Source organism: Ochotona curzoniae, unplaced genomic scaffold (assembly GCF_017591425.1).
Source record: "Ochotona curzoniae isolate NIBS_2020 unplaced genomic scaffold, NIBS_Ocur_1.0 scaffold_1852, whole genome shotgun sequence".
Classification (NCBI taxonomy): domain Eukaryota; kingdom Metazoa; phylum Chordata; class Mammalia; order Lagomorpha; family Ochotonidae; genus Ochotona; species Ochotona curzoniae.
This window is the reverse complement of record NW_024467087.1, coordinates 54779541-54803367: the sequence shown is the minus strand read 5'-3', so window position 1 is coordinate 54803367 and position 23827 is coordinate 54779541. Positions and strand designations below refer to the sequence as shown.

Below are 23827 nucleotides of genomic sequence, written 5' to 3'. Positions count from 1 at the left end.
GAAAGCAGTTAAGAATGACCTAAATCCTTGGCACTCTGCACCCATGTGGGAGACCGGGAAAAAAACTCCTGGCTCCTGGCTTTGGATTGCCTCAGCTCTGACCATTGTGTCCCCTTGGGGAGTAAACCAGCACATGGAAGATCTTTCTATCCCTCTTCTCTGTAAATCTGACTTTCCAGGAAAAATAAATAAATCTTTAAAAAATGATTTTTTAAAGGAACTGGAGAAGTCATTCCTTTATCCAGTTGTACCCCTGTGCCTCTGTCTTCCCTTCCCCTACAGCCTTCTTAGGCTCTGGAAATCATTATTGCAGCCTCTGTTTCTGTAAGATGAACTTTGACGTAAAAGTGAGAATATAGAGTGTTTGTCTTTCTGTGCTGGACTCTCTTATCTCACTTAACATCTCCATCCATATTGCTGTAAATGAATGAATTTTATTTTTGTGGTTGAATAATAGCCAGTTTTGTATATGCACCACATTTTCCTTTTTCCTTTTTTTTTTTCTTTTCTTTTCTTTTTTTTTTTTTAAGGCTGTCCACTTATTGGGAAGAATTTATAAGCTGATATAGAGTAGAAAAGCAGAAGACAGAATGGAAATTCCCACAGTACTCCCACCAACCAATGACACTGTAACTTGCTGGCAGTCATGTTTCTCTTTGGTCCCTCCCCAAGTCACAGGTCACATTGGGCAGGGCGTGTTCTTACATGTGGCTTGTAAACAGGATGAGGGTTGCATTTAACTTCTTTAGAGTTGCTTATCAGGGAAGTTCTAGCACAGCTCCTCCGCAAGGACAAAGAAGAGAGCCTGGGTTCGGCCCACCACTCTGGCTGCATGCCCAGTGAACAGGACAGGTTGGCGTCTCAGTTAGCCAAAAATATCGTCAGGAGAATCCTCCTGGGATATGATATATGCACCACATTTTCTTTATTCACTGATCCATTGATGGGTGGATAGGTTAGGCTTGGCTATTATAAAGAGTGTTGCAATAAACAAGTGAGTGAAGGTGTCTATTTGACATATTGAAGAACCTAGGCATTTTCTGCCTTTTGTGATTCTGCCTTAATGGCTTGGCTGGGGGCTGATAGCCTACGTGACACCCGGCAGGACACCTGGCAGGTCACGTAGGCAGACCATTCCTCAGGAAGGAGGTACCTGGTGTTCGATAAGATTCACAGCCCGGGCCCAGCGCGGTGGCGCAAGTGATTAAGTCCTCGCCTTGCACGCCCCACTTCCCTTCCAGCTCCCTGCCTGTGGCCTGGGAAGGCAGTCAAGGACGGCCCAAAGCTTTGGGACCCTGCACCCACGTGGGAGACCCAGAAGAAGTTCCTGGATCCTGGCTTCGGATCGGCATAGCATGGGCCGTTGCGCTCACTTGGGGAGTGAATCATCGGACAGAAGATCTTCCTCTCTGTCTCTCCTCCTCTCTGTATATCCGCCTTTCCAATAAAAAAATAGTAAAAATAAATCTTTTAAAAAAAAAAAAGATTCACAGCCCAATAGCTCATCGATTTGTACTTTTTGAAAGTTGCTTGTTTCAAACCCACCAATAGAAGCCTGCTAAATCATGACTGTATAATTAATAGCCTGAAATGTATAAGAACTGGGGGGGGGGGGGGGCTTGGGCTCTCTCTCTCTCTCTCTGGCTCTCTCTGGCTCACGCTTCTTTTTGTCCTCCCTGTGGATCCTAGCAGCCTCGCCTGTGGCTGCCCCTCCCCCTGGGCTGGGGGAGGTGGCTGGGAGACCTAGGTTAACCTGAATAAACCACCTTTATGCCTTAGCACTGACTTCAGACTTGATGATTATCTGGGGATTTCAAAAATCTGGCACAACATTTGGGGGCAACAATATCAATTTCAATTCCTTTGGATGTGTTCTCAGTATTGGAATTATTAGATCACATTGGGGTCTATTTCTAGTTTTTGGTGTTTGTTCTTTTTTTTTTAAGAAACTTTGTACTGTTTTTCACAATGTCTAAAATAAATTTACATCTCCATTAGCCATGTAGGAGAGTATCTGTTTTCCTATATCTGAATCAACATTTTGTTGAACTTTTTGATAGTAGCCATTCTAATGGGTGAGATATTTTATGATGGTTCACATTTGCCAGTATTTGCTTTTGTTGCCTATGCTTTCAGTGTCATATCCAAAAAAATTTTAAATTATTTATTTTATTTTAAAGGCAAATTTACAGAGAGAAGGAGAGCTTGTGGCAGAGAGAGATATCTTCCATCAGCTGGTTTAAGCCACAGCGGCTTAGAGCTGAGCTGATCTGAAGCCAGGAGCCAGGGGCTTCCTCAGATCTCCCACGTGGCTGCAGGGCCCAAGAAATTGAGCCATCCTCCAATGCTTTCCCAGGTCAGAAGCTAGGACTTGGATTGGAAGCAGAGCCACCAGGACAGGAACTAGCACCCACTAAGGATAGCAGTGCAGGTAACAGAATTAGTCTGCTTAGCCACTGTGCTGGCTTCTTGTAACTCCATTTTAGTTTTAACCATATCAGTATCATAAAGCATTTCCCCTACAGTTTCCTATTGTAGTGTGATAGTTTGGTTCCTAAATTTATGTCTTTGAACTATTTTTGATTGATATTTTGTATGTAGTGGGATCTAGGAGGTCTAGTCTCTTATTTCTGTGTATAAAGTCCCAGTTTTCTCAGCACTAATTATTAGAGACATATTTCTTTTTCTAAACACACATCTGTATTGTTGTCTTTTGTTGACAACCAGTTGGCAGGGGCAGTAGTTAAGACTGCTGGGAGCAACCACATCATGCTCTGGAGTGCCCAGTGTTAGGTCTGGCTTCTCCACTTTCAATCCAGCAGGCTGCTAGAGTGCATCCTGGGAGGCAGCACATGATAGCTAAAGCACTTGGGTGGCTAAAGTATTGCCACTCATACAGGAGACACACGACACGTTCCTGACTCTGAGCTTCAACCTGCCCCAACTCTAGTTATTCTGGGCATGTGGAGAACGAGCCAGCAGATTTGTCTGTTTGTCTTTCTCTGCATTTCATATAAAATAAAAACTTTTCAAAGAGCAAAATTGTTGGGATATGCAGATTTAATTCAGGGTATTCCATTGGTCTATGGACTATTCCACTGATGTATGGGCGATTTTTACGTCAATGTCATGTTTTTTTAAAAAAATATTGTTTACAAAGCTGGCAGGGATGCATGCCCATGTGGGTCTCTGATTAGGGTGGGGAGGATTGAGGTATGGAGGAAGGTAGGTGGGACATTTTTTTTTTTTTTTCTGCGTCTGGAAGTGGGGGAGGGAACAGGGACACTCTTTGCTGTCAAACTCCATCAGCCCCTGGGGATGGGGGACAGACATTTGATGATGCCTTAGAGACCCCATGTGGTAGAGTGTTTTGAGAGTGTTACTTGAATGGATTTGACAGTTCTGAGACATTATAGGCTTCATTGCACCGTGGTTGAAAAAAATCTTTCCAAGGCTTATTGGCTGACAAAGTCTACCTTAGTGCACCCACGGGTCAGGAACATGCTGCAAAGCTTGGCCAGGAAAGCTGTCCAATCTGTTCTGTTTTCCACCCTTTGATGGCACACTTGCTGTCCTCTGCTGGTCTAGATGAGCTGGTAGTCATGTCCCCCATGAGCATCTGGGCATACAAATCTGTTTCGTTTGCTATTACTTTGTAGTATGAAGTCAGATATTACACTGTCTCCATCTTTTTTTTTTTTTTTTTTTGTTCAAAATTGCTTGGCTCTTTGGAATATTTTTTGGCCCCACCCAAATTTTAGACTTTTTTTTAAAGACTTTCTATTTTTATTTTTTTTTATTGGAAAGGCAGATATACAGAGAGGAGAGACAGAGAGGAAGATCTTCCGTCCGATGATTCACTCCCCAAGTGAGCACAATGGCCGATACTATGCCGATCCAAAGCCAGGAGCCTCTTCTGGGTCTCCCACGTGGGTGCAGGGTCCCAAAGCTTTGGGCCGTCCTTGACTGCTTTCCCAGGCCATAGGCAGGGAGCTGGAAGGGAAGCGGGGCTGCCGGGATTAGAACCGGCGCCCATATGGGATCCCATGCGTGCAAGGCGAGGACTTTAACCACTGCGCCACCGCGCCGGGCCCTAGACTTTTTTTTTATTTCTGTGAAAAATGTTGCTGTTATTTTGAAAGTGATTGCATTTAATCTGTAGACTGCTTTATAAAGTATGGACATATAGATAATATTAATTCACCTAGCCTGTGATTTTTTTTTTTTTTGGTATTCTCTTCAAGTTCTTTCATGAGTATCACATTTTCATCACAGAGGTCATAGTTTCCATTGTTAAATGTAATCCTACGCATCTTTGTAACTATTGTGATTGGGATGTTCTTTTTTTCTCCCAGATAAGTAGCTTTATTCTTTTTTTTTTAAAGATTTATTTTTATTATTTTTTCATTGGAAAGGCAGATATACAGAGAGGAGAGACAGAGAGGAAGATCTTCCATCTGATGATTCACTCCCCAAGTGAGCTCAATGGCCGATGCTATGCCAATCCGAAGCCAGGAGCCTCTTCTGGGTCTCCCACGCGGGTGCAGGGTCCCAAAGCACTGGGCCGTCCTCGACTGCTTTCCCGGGCCACAAGCAGGGAGCTGGAAGGGAAGCGGGGCTGCTGGGATTAGAACCGGCGCCCATATGGGATCCTGGGCGTGCAAGGCGAGGACCTTTAACCACTTGCGCCACCGCGCCGGGCCCGGTAGCTTTATTCTTAAAAATAATATATGATGATTTATTTCAGAGAAAATAATTCTGCTAAACTGTTAAATTCTTTTTTTAAAAAGATTTATTTATTTATTTATTTTTATTACAAAGCCAGATATACAGAGAGGAGGAGAAACAGAGAGGAAGATCTTCCATCTGATGATTCACTCCCCAAGTGACTGCAACACCCGATCCAAAGCCAGGAGACAGGAACTTCTTCCAGATCTCCCAAACAGTGCAGGGTCCCAAGGCTTTGGGCCATCCCCGACTGCTTTCCCAGGCCACAACCAGGGAGCTGGACGGGAAGTGGAGCTGCCTCCGGGATTAGAACTGGCACCCATATGGGATCCTGGCTGTTTAAGGCAATGCTTAGCTGCTAGGCCACGTCGCTGGGCCCTAAACTGTTAAATTCTATACATGGAAAATATAGATTCTTCATTTGTTTTGACTTCTTAGAAGTTTCCATCCTTTTGACCATCCAGCATCTTTTTTAAAAGATTTATTTATTTATATTGGAAAGTCAGATTTACAGCAAAGAGAGACAGAGATTTATTTCTTAGAAGTTTTCATCTTTCTGACCAACCAGTGTCTTTTTTTTAAGATTTGTTTTTTTTTTTTTATTGGAAAAGCAGATAGACAAAGAAGAAAAAAAGAGGAAGATCTTCCATCCATTGGTTCATTCCCCACGTGACCGCAATAGCCAGAGCTGAACTGATCTGAAGCCAGGAGCTAAGAGCCTCTTCCCGGTCTCCCACACCTGCAGGGTCCCAAGGCTTTGGGCCATCCTGCACTGCTTTCCGAGTGCATGAGCAGGGAGCTGGATGAGAAGTGGAGCTGCTAGGACATGAATTGGCGTACATATGAGATCCTGGCACTTATAGGTAGAGGATTAGCCAATTGAGCCATCATACCAACCCCTTTCAGTACTTAAAAAAACAAATTTGTCTTGTGAATAATTATCTCTGTCACAAGAGTCTTCTGTCTAACCTTCTTGTAGCAAGAACTCCATCACACTCTTCTCTGTACTCACCATATTTGATACATTTTTCCATAATGCACATAATTGCATTTGTTTACATTTGTCATGTACCACAAGTCAGAAAGCTATTTATGAATAAAATGTTTGCGCTTTTTTTGCCATTCAGTTGGTGAAAATTTACCCAGTATGCACTCAGAAAATGAGCATACAGTGGGTTAAGCCACCACCTGCAACATGGGTATCTCATATCGCATGTGTCAGTTTGCATCCCAACAGTCCTACTTGTGATCTGCCTCTCTGATGATGTACCTGGTAAAAATATGCAAGAAGGTCCAAGTACTTGGATCTCTACTATTCATGTGGGAGACCTGGCTGAAGTTCCTGGTTCCTGGCTTCAGCCTTGCTCAGCTCTGACTGCGCCACACAGCACCCCTATCCTGGGATGCTCCCTATCAGGCTCATCCCCTCACCCCTGGGTCTCACACGTGCTGGTTGGGTGCTGCCGCCATCTGGTGTGGACTACCTCACCTTGGCATTTGCCAGTGGTTGCTGTAGCCTGCCCAGGCCCAGCCTATCTCCATTCTAGTGGGGGCTATAGCCTAGTCTAGCCAGTCAGCCCCCAGTCCCAGTCTTCATGTGAATTGGCTGGTATTTTGGCCCAACCCGGCCTGACCCACACTTCATTCTGGTGCTCAGATTCACCAGTGGCTGAAATAAGCTGGCCCAGCCTGGCTTGCCCCCAACCTGTGCCAAATGTATCCCGGTGGGTAACATTACCTGGCCTGGTCTGGGCTGCTCCCTATCATGATTCTTGTGCTCACCTGCAGGGACTGTGTCCCAAACAGAGGAGTTCCCCAAGTTCCTCCATTAGAATTTCTCCCAGGGCCAGGTCTCATGCCCATTGGTGGGTGCATGGGCCAACTCTACTTAGTCTACCTTCTGTCCTAGTAGAACAGTGGCCTTTCCTGACCAGCCTTCACCCATTCCAGTTCTTATTATTGGATGTTAAAGTCCAGCCAAGCCTGGTCTACACCCAGACACAGCTCACACATGGCTCTGCAAGGGTAGAGACCTTGCCTAGTCCATCCTACACCTACACTAGTTTTCCTAAGCTCCAGTGGGTGCTGGAGTCTGGCCCATTGTGGTGCACCCCAGACCCAGTCTATATTTGTGCCATGGGACACTGCAGCCATGTCCGGACCAGAGAGCAGCCCCCGCTATGGCCTTCACACTCAACAGTGGGAACCACAACCCAGCCAGGACATCCCCTTTGCTCCCCAACCAGGCCTGTTCCCAGCCACAGATCTCGCATGTGCCAGTGGTTGCTCTGACCCAACTTGACATAGCCCCTTACATGTCTTGGCCTTTGCCTTTGAATGCTGTAGCCTGGCCTGACCCAGCATGCCCCAAGTCCCAACTCTCACCGGTGGGTTCTGTTGTAACCTGGTCCTGCTCAATCTGCTTCCATCCCTGACTCATGCAAATCAGTAGGTGTGACAGCCTAGCCTGGCATGACCTGAACTCCAGCCTGGTTTCTGCACTTGCTGGTGAGCTAAGGTTTGCTCAGCCCTGCCTGTTCTGCCCACTTCCAAAATCAACTCACACACTTCCCAACAGTTGGAGCTACCTTGCCCAGTCTGCCCAGCACCCCCATGCCTGAACCACATGCTCACCAGCAAGAGCTGTGGCCCACCAGGGTAGTTTCCCAAGTTCCTCCACTTGGCCCACTCCCAGACCCAAATCTCATGCAAGCCATTGGGTGTTAGACCCTTGCACCGGCACAGCCTGCTCCTCCATCTTGGCTTTGTATAAGCTGGTGAATATTGCAGCCTGCCCCACCCCACACTCTGCTTTAGGATGCATGAGGTCACTCCTTCTGTGCCCAAGCAGGTGGCCACCTCTTTGAATTTATGTAGAATAAACCCCATCTTGGCTGTTGGTTTCTTCCATATTTCTCTGAGCCTCTTTGGCAACATTTGGTGCCCTGCCTACCTGCACCACTTCTCTAAAAGCATCATTTACCAGAGTACCTATGTTCCAGTCCCAGCTCCTTTTGAGTTTCCTGGTACTGTATGCCCTGGGATGCAGCTGTTGGTTCTGGAAATCAGTTCCCTGCTACTCATGTGGGAGACCCAGATTGAGTTTTTAACGCTGAGCCTCAGCCTACTTCGTCCTTGGCTATTGTGTGGCCATTTGCGGACTGAACCTGTAAATCTCTCTGTCTTGGTTTCTCTTTCAAATGAGTAAAATAAAACAAAATAAAAACAAAATAATAAGGATCCTATGGATTCCTGGAAGAGCATATCTGTCACTATAGAAACAGTTAAGCAAATTGTCCTATCAGACTCATAATAACTAGCACAATAAATTAATTATATCTCCAAAGTGAAATATTGTGATGTTACAATTCTTTTCATGTTTTAAATTCATGCTCTTCACAGAATAATGAAAAACTCAGAGTACAGATTGTAAAAGTTTATTGGTATGGTCAAAAAGCAAACAAGCAGACATCTGGTTATCTTTGCCACTACATTCTGAATAGCATCTTTCAAACGTATAACAAATAATATTTAAACCATCACTAGAAAAGTAAATTGAGTCTACTTAAGGCACTTCAGATGAAAGCTAATTTCAAAATTTCCCCAAAAGTAGCAGTATTTGAAGTGTAATAAATCTGTCCTGCACAAAGTTTAGCCAGAGAGCTCCCTTCCTTATTGTAGAATGTGCTCATACAGTGAGACAAACATGAAAGACTGTGATTCTTTTAATGCTTTTGTCCAATTATGTGGAGCAACAGAGATTATGTGGCAGTAGTATTCATCTGATGCATCCATACAAATCAGGGCATCTTCATTCAAATCTCCTAAGAGTCACAGCATACATTTATTTGGCCTGTGACAAATACTACAACAGCACATGAGGGATGCAGGATCACACAGTCTACAGGTGATTGATTGATGAACAAAAAGTGGCTCAGTTAAAGAGTAGAAAAGTCAACTATATCTAGCCCCACCCCGATCTACTAACAAAGACATAAAACAAAAACCCACACAACGCACTGTTCTCCATGACAGCTTTATCCACCTCCTCGTGAAACTTCATATCACATGAGAGGGATGTTAGATGGAAAACAGTGGGGGACAGTCACAGGTTTGTTTTTTTTTTTTATAACACTTCAAAGATTTCTGTACTTTTTTTTTTTATTAACAATTGCAATTCTCCTATTTCCATAACAGTAGCATTTTGGGTTACCTTTCATAACTACAGGGAGGTTACAGTTAGGTGTAATCATAACCATGAAGACATTGCTCACAGAAAGCTGGTTAGCACATACAGTTATTTCCACAGAAGGGTGATCTTCCGATCAAACTTCTTCAAATGTTTACTTTGTTTCTCTGATTGGAGAAGGATAATAGAGGCTGAAATAATAGCACAAAACCAGAAGAGCCTTCAAGAAACACTTACTTTCTACACAGAGACAACAACTCAGTATTTCATGTTTTTCTTTTCCTATTCTACGGGAGTCCTTTTCCTAAACACAAGCAGGGCTTTATATATACATATAAAAAATCAAGTCAGTGACACTTGCTGTAATTGTCGGAAACAGAGCATTCTGAGTTACTGATTTTAGCACTAAGCTGTATATGTATCTATTAGGTGTGGACTACCTTAAATAAAAACCGTCTAAGAACATGAAGTGAACCTGAGCTCTTCCCAAATACAAGGCAGTTAACACCACACTTATGCGAAGTCTGATTGTGTATTTTGAGATACTCTGTAATGTCTGTAGCTACCAGGAAGCACGGAGACAGAACTGTTTTAGTAGGAAAGATGCAGGAGAAGGGCTGAACAGTCTTTGTGATCCAGACACACGCTCTGAAGAGTGATGTTCTGCTGCCGGGAGCGCACAGAGCACATGTGATTTATCTGCCTCAAAGGCGAGACGTGCCAAGCGTGCACCTCCCTGCCAAGATGGAAGAGCCAAGAACAGATTCCTGATGCAGTTACCTGTAACAGGTGTACACCAGAACACCTGCTCAGGAGTTTCTTTTCCCATCGTTGAATAAGACAAATATAGAATCAGATGACCAAAAGTCAGCTAACGCAGTTTTGAGCTTTGTTCTAATTAATACCAAGTAGTAGTTTGAGAAAAAAAATTTTTTAATAATATACTTCATTCTACTAAATTAAATGTTCCATAAAGTACAACAGGAAGACAGGGTTAAAAGGACAATAATTTCCAAATACTTCATTATTTTGACAGGAAATTTCTTGTTAAGGCACTACACTTCTTTGGTTAAATGATTAACTATTTAAATCACTTGAAAATAAAAAGAGGTAATACAAAATACAAAGTTGTATTCTTTTCAACACACGTTTCTCCTTTTCAGTTTCCATTACTCCAGTGTCTACGTTATCTCTGGGATCCTTTTAACTCATCAGAAAGCTGCAACAAAAATATATACCACTCTATTAGTTTCAGAAAACCAAGTAAACTTGACTTATAATAAATATGAACCATCTCGATTTCAACAGATCAAAGAACATTTTGGCACATGAATGCCTATCTTGGAGGATCAGAAATAGAGAAACAGACATACTTGAAGTTAAAATAGCTTCCAAACACAGAAAGCAATTAACTGAATTAACCCAATTCATGATCAGACAATTCAAATAGAAGTCCTAGTTACATACTTTTGTATCCCTAAAAGTATTGTACACAGAAGAAATGAATTTTTTAAAGATTTATTTTTATTGCACAGCCAGATATACAGAAAGGAGGAGAGACAGAGAAGAATATCTTCCGTCTGATGATTCACTCCCCAAGTGGCCACAACGACCAGGACTGAGCCAATCCGGAGCCAGGAGCCAGCAGCTGCTTCCGGGTCTCCTACATGGGTGCAGGGTCCCAAGGCTTTGGGCTGTCCTTGACTGTTTTCCTAGGCCACAAGCAGGGAGCTAGATGGGAAGCAGGACTGTTGGAATTAGAACCGGTGACTATATGGGACTCCGGCATGTGCAAGGCGAGCACTTTCCCAGGTCCAGAAGAAATTATTTTAATACACATAATCATACAGAAGAATGCAAGTTTAAAGTTGGAATATTTTAAGTTAAGAATCAAGGTTCTCTTGGGCCTGGAGTGGTGGCCTAGCAGCTAAAATCCTCGCTTTGAATGCGCCGGGATCCCATATGGGCACTTGTTCTAATCCTGGCAGCACTGCTTCCCATCCAGCTCCCTGCTTGTGGCCTGGGAATGTGGTCAAGGATGGCCCAAAGTCTTGGACCCTGCACCCGCGTGGGAGATGCGGAACAGCTCCAGGCTCCTGGCTTCAGACTGGCACAGCTCTGGCCATTGTGGTCACTTTAGGAGTGAATCATTGGACGGAAGATCTTCCTTTCTTTCTCTCCCTCTCTATGTATCTGACTTTGCAATAAAAATAAAATAAATCTTAAAAAAAAAAGAATCAAGGTTCTAGGACTTCTGACTTAAAGGAGGCTTCTAGCTTATAAATACATAAAAAATTTACAGGAAAAAAGATGTAACAGAAGATTAATTTATCTTGTTTATTTATCAAAAGGCCTCAAGATGTTGCAATGAGTATAATGAGTCACCCAGAAAGTTGTTGAATTTTTTTTTTTTGTCAAAATAATATGGACAGGGCCTGGTACGGTAGCCTAGCGGCTAAAGTCATCGCCTCTGCTCAGCTCCGGCCACTGTGTCCACTTGGAGAGTGAAGCAGCAGATGGAAGGTCTCTCTCTGTATCTCTCTGTGTATCTGATTTTCCAATAAAAAGCATAAGTCTTTTAAAAAGGAAGGCAGAGTGACAGGGAGAAGAAAGGACAGACTAAAATCCTCCATCTACTAGGTTACTCTACAAATGAATGCCATAATCAGGTAAGGGTCATGCTGAAGCCAGGACCCTGGAGCCCCACATTGGTCCCCCACATGGGTGGCAGAGGTCTAACTACTTTTGTCATCATTTGCTATTCCCCCAGGCACACGCTCAGGGAGCGGGATTGGATGTGGACCATCTGAGTTTCCAACCAATAGTCTAATATTAGATTCCATCATCTTGGGTGGTAGCTTAACCCATAAGGCACAATGCCAGCTCTTGCTGGTTTGTAATCAAATGTTTTGCTTATGCTATCTAAGCTGCCTTAAAAAATACAAGGGAGAAATTTTCAGATACCCTGAAAATGGTTTCCTCCTCAATAGGAAAAATAGTATACCTAATAGACATAAGATGTTTCAATCATTATGTGCAATTACAGACTTCTAAATTAAATAGGTGAGGTCAGATCACTCTAAAAATGTGGTCATTGCAGCACAGCTGGTTAAACTGCTACTTGGGACATCTGATTCTTATGGAATGTTGGGGATCGAGTCCTATCTCCACTTACGATGGCTCAGGTCTTGGGGTTCCTGCCACCCACATGTGACATCCAGAGAGAATTTTGGCTTCTGATTTCAACCTGGCCATTGCTAGCAAATGAGAAGTTAACCCTGGGATGGAAATTTGATCTCTCTCTCTCTCTCTCCCTTTCTCCCCACTTTCTGTCTCTCTGCCTTTTAAATAAATCAATCTTTTTTTCAGAGAGAGTAAATCTCAAAGATGATTTTGAACATCATAACCTGGTCCTGGTCATTACGCCATAATTATTTAAGATTAACTTATAGATACACCATCTCTAAATTAAATCCCATCTTTTTGCCTTAAAAACTAGAATAACTTGCAAGCAAAGAAAAAAATTAATTTATAGGTCAGCATCAACTCTATGTAAATAAAAAATTAGAATCATACCTGTATGGATATCCATGATATTTAGATCTGAAAATAGAGAGCATCCAACTGAAGAATAACACAACCAGTGCAATACCAGCTATACACATTACTGTGAAGAGAGAGAGAAAAATGAGCATGCTGAATGTAATCAATTCTCTGAACATAAATCCTAGCCTGTACTTCCAAAGAGTAAAAACAAGGTGTTTTCTTAATTTTCAGCCTAGTTCTTAATCTTTCAGAAACCTTCCACTTTAATATGGCCCACCATAATACACAGTGACTCCATTCATAAACATACACAACTTACTCATATGAAACTGAATCCCATTAAAAAAAAATCACACTGAAAAAGCTAGTAGTATCACTAGTGTTAAGAAAATGACCCATTCATTTGTTGGCCTTTATTGTATTGATAAATACTGACAAACCTATCTATAATATCACTGTAATAATCTTATTTGAATGTATGTGCAGATTACTACACAACCCTGTGTGAAGAAATCACTCAACCCAGATACCTCATTTGAATAATGAGCAAAAAATTCCTACTCTTAAATTCACAACTCTCTCCACTAATCCCAGATGCCTGCAATGCCCAAAGACGAATTCCCATGATCGCAGAGATTCCTGGACTGAGACCAGCTAAGCAACAGAGACAGGGATATTGGGACACACGTGTGCGTGACAGTAATGGAAGCTGTAGGGCAATATACCAATCTTGAAAACAATTTTTTAGTTTTGTTATATTTACAAAATAATTTATTAAGTTTTACACAACAGGAGTCAAAATGAGTTAACTCCTGTTCTGAATAGCAAAGTTAGTCATTTTTTCCCTAACAAAACGTACACATATAGTATATGTAAAGCATCACCGTATGTTTATATTTCTCTTTACGTAACTAAAAGTGTTTAGAGCAGTTCCCAGTACATGTTTAAAAACTGCCTAATAATAGTACTTGTGATTATTTCATCGGGTTAGAACCTCAGAAGAAGATAAAATTGTTACTATTTTAATATATATAGCCAAATGCTTTGCATTTAAAATTCATGCAGCAATATGTACTTAGGTGGCTTTTTCTCAGTGAACATTAAAACAATTTTTAAAAACAATAGGCAATTTTTTAAAAAAGTCAAGCAGTGAATCAACATACATTGACTGAATAAAAATGGATATAATGGCTTTCTTGCTTTTTCTAATATGTAAATTTTTTAAAGATTTATTTATTTTTATTAGAAAGGCGGAAATACAGAGAGGAGAGACAGAGAGGAAGATCTTCCGTCTGATGATTCACTTCCCAAGTGAGCGCAACGGCCCATGCTATGCTGGTCCGAAGCCAGGATCCAGGAACTTCTTCCAGGTCTCCCACGCGGGTGCAGGGTCCCAAAGCTTTGGGCCGTCCTTGACTGCTTTCCCAGGCCACAAGCAGGGAGCTGGATGGGAAGTGGAGCTGCCGGGATTAGAACTGGCGCCCATATGGGATCCAGGGCATGCAAGGCGAGGACCTTAACCACTGCGCCATCGTGCTGGGCCCAAATATTTGTTTTAATTCAGCAAAATAACTGTGCTGAAATTTGAAATCTAGTATCGTAATTTTTTTTTCTAGAAGGTAAAATTACCAGCTATATAAATCACTGTCTTCACTTAGGCACATTAATTTTGATGACACTGAACTCTTCAACCATAAAAGAAAAAACCCTTACTTATTCTTATTTCACATAAGTAAAAGCAAATTACATTGATAGCACCTCTCTGAAAAAGATAAGAACATGTGAATGTTAATGTACATATATATAAATGCACACAAACCATGAGAGAGAGGATTATGACTCCAATAGACAGTGAAAGAGAAAAAATATAATTTAAAGAATGGGAAACACAAAGGACTAACAAACATTTGAGAATATATTTAGCCTCATTAGAAAGTAACATTTTCCCTATACATGACTAGTAAGTATATATACACAAGAGGGTACTTCAAAAAGTTTGTGGAAAATGGAATTAAATGATAGGTTTATTTTGGTGTAAAATATTCTGAAGCTCACTTATAAATATGTATGTATTTAATGGAACTATCTAATGCCAATATGATTAAAGTAAAACAAGCGCTCTTAATTACCACTAGTTGGAAGAAATTATCACAAGTTTTATAGAAAGAACTTGGCATCATCACTTGAAAGCATTCAAACACAGGATCACAGTTATTCTACTTCCAGGAATTTGTCTTAAAGAAATAAAAAAATGATGAAGCTGAAGGTATCACAGAATTCACTTATGCAGTACTTACCATAATCAAAATTAGGAAAAAACACCACCAAAATCAGAAGCGGCCTGCCATTCAGGTATCCAGTGTGAGTGCCAATTCAAGACCTGAACATTACATTTCTGATCCACACCCTGATAAAGTGACTGGGAACACAGCAGCTGGCCCACGAACCTGGGTCCCTGCACTCCCGTGGGAGATCTGGAGCAAGCTCAGGTATTTGGCTTTAGCCTGGCTCACACAACCACTGTGGCCATTAATCAGTAAATGGGACATTTCTCTCTGCTCCCCCTCTAAGTAACACTAACTGTCTTTCAAATAGATTTTTAAAATCCTTTGTTTGGACTAGTCTGAAATGTGGAGCCAGGAGCTTCTTCAAATTTTCCCACATGAGTGCAGAAGCCCAAGCACATGGTCCTTCCTCTGCTGCTTTTACAGAGGTCACCAGCAGAGATGTGCATCGAAGTGGAGCAGGTGGGACTTGAACTGGCACCAATATGGGATGTCCAGGTTGCAGGTAGAGGTCTAACTTAATATATCATGGTGCCAGCCACCCCCACGCCCAAAATCTTTTTAAAAATCAGTGTAGAGTGTGAGGTTGAAAATTATACTAGTATTTATCATGTAATAAAGGTTAAAAAAAGGAAGAGTAAAATTTCAAAATTTCACATAGTTTCAAAATATTTTTTCCAAATGGAAAGAAATGTAGAATAGTGGGTAAATGTTCCCCACTCCCAAATGTTTCACACTCGTGTTTTTGTCACATTTTCTATCTTGAGCATATAGTGTGTGTGTGTGTGTGTGTGTGCGTGTGTGTGTGTGCGTGTGTGTGTGTGTATTTTTGCAGGCACACAGTAAGTCATGAATTTTTATACTAAACCATTTTAACATTTTAACATTAGAAAAAGATATTCTTTCAGTCAATTTTTAAAAGTTTTAATTGAAATGTGATAATTGCATATAATGGATAGTGGACATTTAAACAGATCAATACAACTTGCAATAATCAGAATAGGATAATTGGTATAGCCTAAATTCAAACATCAGCTATTCTGAAATGTACAGTCAATTGTTGCCAAGCATAATGAACCTATTGTGTAATAGAACAGTGTTATTTTTCTTAACCTTACTTCTACTAAAGTCATTAACAATCTTCTCTAATGAGCATGATACTTTCATAATTGTAAAGGAGCAAAATAGCATCCTTATCCTATAACTAAGTGAGAAAGTGATAGTTTCATTTTCTTTTTCTGTATTAAAGGAAGAATTGCTGAATTATGCCATACAAGATGACTTACTCTTTCGCTTTCCAATGTCCATGTCAGAGGTAGCAGCTTCACATAAAAGCACCATCCCTAAGGTAACGCCGCCATCTTGGAAAAACTGGTTAAGGAGAAACCCACATAGACATGAAAGACTTTACTCTTCCTAATTTCTCAAGAAGAAAAAGGCCAAATAGATATAAAAAGCTTCAACTTTAACTATAAAAACCAAATGCTTTTTATATCAAGTGTGAAAATTTTCTTTGGTGGCACTAAAAACTGGAGGGTAGATTACCTGTACGAAGATTGATTTAAAAAAAAAAAACAAACTTTTTTGGCCCGGCGCAATGGCACAATGGTTAAGGTCCTCGCCTGGCACGCCCGGGATCCCATATGGGCGCCAGTTCTAATCCCGGCAGCCCCGCTTCCCATCCAGCTCCCTGCCTGTGGCCTGGGAAAGCAGTCGAGGACGGCCCAGTGCTTTGGGACCCTGTACCCATGTGGGAGACCCAGAAGAGGCTCCTGGCTTTGGATCGGCATAGCATTGGCCGTTGCGCTCACTTGGGGAGTGAATCATCGGACAGAAGATCTTCCTCTCTGTCTCTCCTCTCTGTATATCCGCCTTTCCAATAAAAATAAAATAAATCTTTAAAAAAATGATTCACGTATTTTTTATTGGAAAAGCAGATTTATACACAGGAGAGACAGAAAGTTCTTCCATATGCTAGTTCACTCCGTTAATGGTCACTGTGGTTGGAGCTGAGCCGATCCGAAGCCAGGAGCCAGGAGCTTCTCCATGTTTCCCATGCAGGTGCAGGGTCCCAAGGCTTTGGGCCGTCCTCAACTGCTTTCCCAGGCCACAAGCAGGGAGCTGGATGGGAAGTGGAGCTGCCAGGATTAGAACCTGCGCCCATATGGGATCCGGGGCGTTCAAGGCGAGGACCTTAACCACTAAGCCATTGAGCCGGGCCCGATTTCCTCACCTTTTAAATAAAGTTTGCTCCCCCCCAAAAATCATGCTTTTCTATATATCTTTATGTCTTTGCTTAGAACTTTCTCATGCTGAGAACTTAGAGTAAAACCAGTGGGGAACTCCAATTCCCACAGGTCCACTTCACAGGAGGCCTGATATTGATCCCTTTATATTCAACTTTGCTTTGCTTTGAACCCATCAAAACAATACCTTTTCAGATTTCACATAAACTCTATACTTTTCCCAAATTCTCTAAAAATTCTATCTTTTCTTTGGTGACGAGTCCTGAAGTTACTGATATTTAGCCTTCTTTGCATCAATGAATCAATGGCTTTATCAGACGGTAGGTTTGTCTTGGTGGTCTCTGGCTGATTAGGCAAAGATGGATGATACAATAATATGATTTCTAAAAGACATTGTAATCTGCATTAAAAGAACAGCCCGAGTTAGATGCTACAGAGAGAAACTGGATCGAGAAAAGAGACAAAGCGTATTAACAAAGACTTCTTGTAAAAGGATACTGAATAGAAGAACAATGTGTGTTTCAGCCACAAACTGGGCTTGGCTGCTTCCGTGGATGTAATTCTGAGTGGGGAGAAGACAAAAGAAAATGGAGTAAATATACACCAGATTTTGGTATCCTGACCTAACCTGGGGCTAATTACCATCCTGTGAAGTGAATTTACCTGATATAAACAGACATGCACGAAAGTATGAGCCTGTGGCAGTTACAAGTTAATAAGTTTGATTAATATAACAGCTATTTTGTCATTTGTCTTTTTTATTACATTATGTTTTTAACAATCAAATATTTGACAGAACTTGTACTTAAAAATCTGAGCTTCGATAATGTACACCGTGGCAGGGACCACGCTGTTTATAACTGTGTCTAATAATACCTAACAAAGTACTTAGAAATAACAGATACTCAAGTATTTGATGAATTATTTTATTTCGTTGAGGTTGGCTCATTCGTGGCCAGTATCTTCAGAAGAACTCACCCAAGGGAAATGGAACTTCCCACTTTGCAGAGCACTACATGTCTTACCTGTGGTTTTGGCTGATTAGCACGGAGAAACTGAAAAATAAAATCTTTTTTGCATGCTGACAATGGTCCCATTGAGTCATAACCATGAACTATGATGGATGACAGAAATAAATCGCAGAATTTTCTTACCACATGTCCCGTGTGGGGGTTCTTATGGGCATATGGTGGTCCTCTTATGTGGTTCCACATTTGACCAGATGTCATAGCAAGCACAAAACACTGAGAAACAAGGAAACAAACAAACAGAAAAAAATACACTCAAGGCCCAACTGTTTCAATCTTGATCAGATTAGTAGATAAATGAAAAGGTGCATGTTTTTAAACATAATAAATTTTATATTTAGATAAATGATTTACTTATCAAGGTCTATACTTTACCAGAGGATCACAGTTCAATAACTGAAAAGGAAAATATCTTATAAAACTAAAATTAAGCCAACATAAATTTTCAAACTGAATCCTGAACAGGCTTTTAAGGGGAGTGCTTTCAAAAGAACTGCAGATTTTCCAAGACGGCAGTATATACCATTTAGGCTGAACAGAAGGCAGGTATGAACAAATCCTTCAATTTTAGCTTTCCATTCTGGCCTTCCATTATAGTAATAATGGAGGAAAGAAAGTGATTTTAAGGCAGAAAATAAAAAAATATGTAATGCCATTTCCTCAGGTAAATAAATAAATAAAATACTGCCTCTCAGATAAACGAAAGCTTATCTAAAAATAGATTAAGATCTTATTAAAATAAGTTTTCTTCAAAAATACACTCACCAAAGCTGCAAAAGCCCATCCGGTTTTATTAAAGAGAAATTCCATGTTGCTTCTTCGAAGATACACAAGTCCACCAATAACAGCCAAAAGCAATCCCAACAGAAGGGGACCGGCGTAATTTGGAGGTCTAATTACTCTAATCTAGTTGAAAGGAGAAAAACAAAAGCATTCCAAAGTATAACATTGATTCTCTAATTAACTGGGTCAAATCAAAATTAGTATGCTTATTTTCAGGAAAAAAAGATGCCTTTTCATTTCATCCCACTCAAAATGATATATACCGCATGCGCACATGGAGTGGAACAGGTGCAAACAATAACGTGCTTGATCATCAACAGCATCTTTCACTTTAAGAATGATTTGCCAAGTGCAAATAGATAACCCATGACCTCAAGAAGGTTGAAATTGGGATTTTTCGCGATAAATTCAATGGGTAAGTGGTGTTTTACAACTTAACTCTTTCATCAGGGTGAAGAATCCCCCTGTTAAATGCCCACTTATGAAGGGACTAGCAGATCACTACCACCCCAGTATTAGAGGACAGTATGCAGTACAGCTTCTCCCAAACTGCTGTATGGTAGGCGGCGGGGGGCGGGGTGGCGACTACTTACATTGACATCAGTTCTGTCTGCGATCCACCGGGCAATCTGCTCAGCTGAAAAGCCACGCACCTGCAACTCATATGTGTCACCGCGTTTGGGTTTCCCTTTTGCAGGAAAGTTGATGAAAGTTGGAGCAGAATTCATGTTTAGCTGAATAAAAATAGCCCACAAAAATATTAAGGCATCAAGTAAACCATCTCAACAGACAATAACATCTTACCATTTAGGCATCTGGCAAAGGTGAGGAAGTTCACACTTGGGGAAGGTAAGACCTTACAAAGGGGTAGAGCCAGAATTAAAGCCCAAGGCAACTTATGACCTTAACTATTACAGCTCACCAAATATACATTCCTAGCTAAGAAGCCTATATTTACTCCACTAGAAGATATTTTAATCTATTCAGAGGTTATGTAAAAAATGCATTTATTAATACTGAAATCATCTTCCATAGCTGTGGTAAGCTCTACATGTACAACGCATTCTCAATTTGGAGGGAATCAGACCAAGATCATAACAAACGCAATGAAAAAGAAGATAAACAAGATAAAGCAGTAGTCATATGCAGAATAAAGTTAATTCATTTTTTAAAATTATTTTTTTATTGGAAAGGCAGATATACAGAGAGGAGAGACAGAGAAAGATCTTCCATCCTCTGATTCACTCTCCAAATGGTCATAATGGTTAGAGCTGAGCTAAACTGGAGCCAGGAGCCAGGAGCTTCCTGCTGTGTCTCGTCTGCTGCGTTCCCAGGTCATACCCAGGAGCTGGCTTGGAAGTGGAGCAGCTGGGCCTTGAACTGGAGCCTATATGGAATGCTGGTGCTGCAGGTGGAAGATTACTCTATCGCTGGCCCCATAGCACATTTAAAAAAATGTACTATTCATTCATTTATTTTCATTGTATTTGAAAGGCAAAGAAACAGACATCAAGTAAATAACAAAGTCAATTTCTAAAACAATCCGAGCATGAACAGGAGAGAATGAGAATGCAATTTCTTAAAGTCTAGGAAAGGTTTACTTTGGCCTAATATGGTTTAAATGGACTATATTTTTGGGTTATAGTATTTAACACATATGTTGGTTTTGATTTACAGAGGTAGTTTATGAGACTGGAAAATAATTAGTATAACGATAAACTGTAAAATGCGAACATGAAGCCATTTTATTCAACATTTGCTAAACACTTGTCATGTGCTTAGCATTCAGCTACAGGGTATGGGATCTGCCATTAAGTAACTTTTCTAAAAGAGACTCAAACAATTATATGTTTATAATAGAAATAAAAGAAAGCAGTGTGATAATACAAGAAAAGGAATGACTCGCTTTTCATCTGGTGGATCTGAAAACAGCGTAAAGGGAGTATCTGAAATGAGGCTTGAGAGGTAAACAATTTTGAGAGCCATGAGAGCCAGGAAGAAAATACTTCAGCTGAAGAATAGAGTCTTCCACTGGGAAGGACCGTGTAACGCACGATAGCATGTTGCAATCCGAGAAGACCTGTGTAGTTGCACAATTTTGTACCAGTTTGTGATGTTCTGGCTTACTCTGTAAACATAAGTACTCATCATCTATCTTCTGGATGATCTTCACGCATATCTGCACAGCTCTGGGCAGTGAGAAGTTTCCATTGAATGCAAAGAGCAAGCACACTCACTGCCTCTTACAAGAGATGTTGGTTCCGGAATGGAGGTAGATGAACCTACACAAGAAAATGCTCAGATTCTGACTACTTGTTTTATTAGTCTTTTATCTTAATTTTGCAGTGTCACTCACATGTCTGTCAGCATCTTTAAAATTGTGGCAGGCTAACTTATTAGCTCGGATAAAATCCTGCTTGTCTGGCAGGATTTTATATATACTACTACCATATTACATACTATCATTAGATAGAGTAAAACCTTAGGTCCTTCATAGTTGTTTAATTTGGGGCCCGGCGGCATGGCCTAGTGGCTAAAGCCCTCACCCAGTACAAGCTGGAATCTCATAATCCCAGCTGTTCCACTTCCCTTCCAGCTCCCTGCATGTGGCCTGGGAAAGCAGTGGAGGACGGCCCAAAGCCTTGGGACCCTGCACCTGCATGGGAGACCTGGAAGAAGCTCCTGGCTCCTGGCTTCGGATTGGCTCAGCTCCAGCCACTGCAGTCATTTGGGGAGTGAATCATCGGACAGAAAATCTCCCTGTCCCTCCTCCTCTCTGTTTTTCTGACTTTCCAATAAAAATAAATAAATCTTAAAAAGTTTAATCTTGGTTAAAATAGTTCCCCAAATTTAAATGTTTCCAAGTATTTTTATAAATACCCTATAGAAACATGGTATATTGACATGCTATTAATACTATTATACTATAATACTATACCCTATGGACCAGTTACTAGTTCCTACACACAATATCCTAGGATATTATTATTACCCTAGTTACTAACACCATATAGAAAAGATGTTATGGTAGGCAATATGAAAAGATTATCACATGTATAGTAAGTGCATCAGTTTCAAACAGTACTGCATTAAGTTAAATGAGAGACGATAAGGGTTATGGACTACAAAGGGGGACGACTATGACAGATATAGACGAAGATGAACGTGATAAAAAGAGTCATTAATGACAGAATATAAGAAGCTTTGGTTCTAATCCCGGCAGCCCCGCTTCCCTTCCAGCTCCCTGCCTGTGGCCTGGGAAAGCAGTCGAGGACGGCCCAAGGCTTTGGGACCCTGCACCCACGTGGGAGACCCGGAAGAGGCTCCTGGCTTTGGATCGGCATAGTATTGCCCCGTTGCGCTCACTTGGGGAGTGAATCATCGGACGGAAGATCTTCCTCTCTGTCTCTCCTCTCTGTATATCTGCCTTTCCAATAAAAAAATAATAAAAATAAATCTTTAAAAAAAAAAAAGAAGAAGCTTTGGTTGGAAGTTAGAGATAGCAGTTTAACCTGGGATATAATTACTTTCTGAATTTGGAAATAATTCATGTATTGCACAGCAATGAGTTATATCTAGATGTTTCTATGTCTTACATAATTACTATTGAGTAAAAGATTCTCAAATGTATGAGTTAGACAAACATAAATAACGACAAAACACCATCTATGTCCTTGAGTGTTTACATGTATGAGAAAAGAACTAGTAGAAAGGTTAAAGTGAAAAATACAGGTGTCAGGGGACATGACAACCAGTACATCTAGGCCAGCAGAGGACATCCAGTGCCTTGTCAGAGGATGGAAAGCAGAACAGGCTGCACCACTCTCCTGGCCAAGTTTTACGGCAAACATCTGTGTCTGTGGATGCACTAAGGTGCACTTGGTCAGCCAACAGACTTTTGAATGATTTGCTCAACACTCATGCAACCAAAGCTGACAATGTCTCAGAACTATCAAAATCACTCAAGTAACTCCCTAAGAGCACTGTTGCCCACACTGGGTCCTCCAAGACATCATCAAATGACTGTGCTCCATCCCCAGGTGCTGATGGAGTTGGACAGCAAGGAGCGGGCTCCTTGCCTAAACCCCTGTGGACACAGGAGAAAAAAAGACTGAATCATTTGTCCCACTCACATCCTCCTATACCTGGACCCTCCCCACCCTAACCGGAGGCCCAGGTGCACAAGCATACCTTTCAATTATGTAACAATATTAAACATAAAATTACAAATAAAAAAATACATGTGTGAGGGATAGGTATCCGGCTTTATGGTTGGCTTCACTGGTTCAGAACCACAAGCTATAACGGAATGCCTGGGCCTGAGTCCTGGGTCCACCCCTAATTCCACCTTCCAGCTAACGTCCACCCCGCGCTTGATCTTGGCCCAAAGGCCGAGAAGCGATTACGTACACCTGTAAAATAGCCTGTGATGGCTCGAGAAGCTGGGTAACTGCCGTCCCTCTCGGAGATCTGCTTTGAGTCCCTGGATCAGCCTGATCCAGCCCAGGCCAATGTGGACAACTAAGAATGAGCCAATACATTTATTCCTACAGGAAGATACTGGACACTCCTTTTCACCACCCTAGCATCACTTTGATACCTTTGTTACATGTTTGTCAACTTCATGGTGATGAAGGTTCACCATGTCTTTCTCCCGTGGTGGACTGTACCTAAGGGGATGCATACTGGAAGTGTAGTGGAAATGAGTATGTTCATAGGCGGAAGCAGAGCGAAGTATGTCCCCATGCATGCAGCACAGTGACACGGTTAACAATCTCCCTCACTGTTGGGACACACCTCAGTGGCAGCAGGATGGACTTGGGAAAATTCATGAAAAGACATCCATTGTAAGACTGGAGGAGAGAACAGAGGGGAGGGGAGGGAACTTGGGGGAGGGGAAGGGGGATCCCAATGCCTGTAAAACCGTCATAAAAGAAAAAAAAAAACTGGAAATAAAGAATGACCTAATATATGGGAGAACTCACTAATAAATATTATTTTTTAAAGACTTATTTATTTTTA

General features: G+C 41.3%; 1 protein-coding gene across 1 annotated transcript in view; it reads right to left on the bottom strand.

Annotated features, from left to right (window-relative positions):
* Positions 1 to 8152: 8152 nt before the first annotated feature.
* MAGT1 (magnesium transporter 1) overlaps positions 8153 to 23827 on the bottom strand; it is a 39127-nt gene continuing 23452 nt past the window's right edge. The window contains exons 4-10 of the mRNA XM_040999488.1: positions 19399 to 19539; positions 18788 to 18928; positions 18149 to 18238; positions 17493 to 17556; positions 16035 to 16109; positions 12494 to 12584; positions 8153 to 10136 (exon numbers count right to left, since the gene is read on the bottom strand). Coding sequence (XP_040855422.1) covers positions 10121 to 10136; positions 12494 to 12584; positions 16035 to 16109; positions 17493 to 17556; positions 18149 to 18238; positions 18788 to 18928; positions 19399 to 19539 — 618 coding nt within the window. The 3' untranslated portion in view covers positions 8153 to 10120. The remainder of the gene's footprint in view (positions 10137 to 12493; positions 12585 to 16034; positions 16110 to 17492; positions 17557 to 18148; positions 18239 to 18787; positions 18929 to 19398; positions 19540 to 23827) is intronic.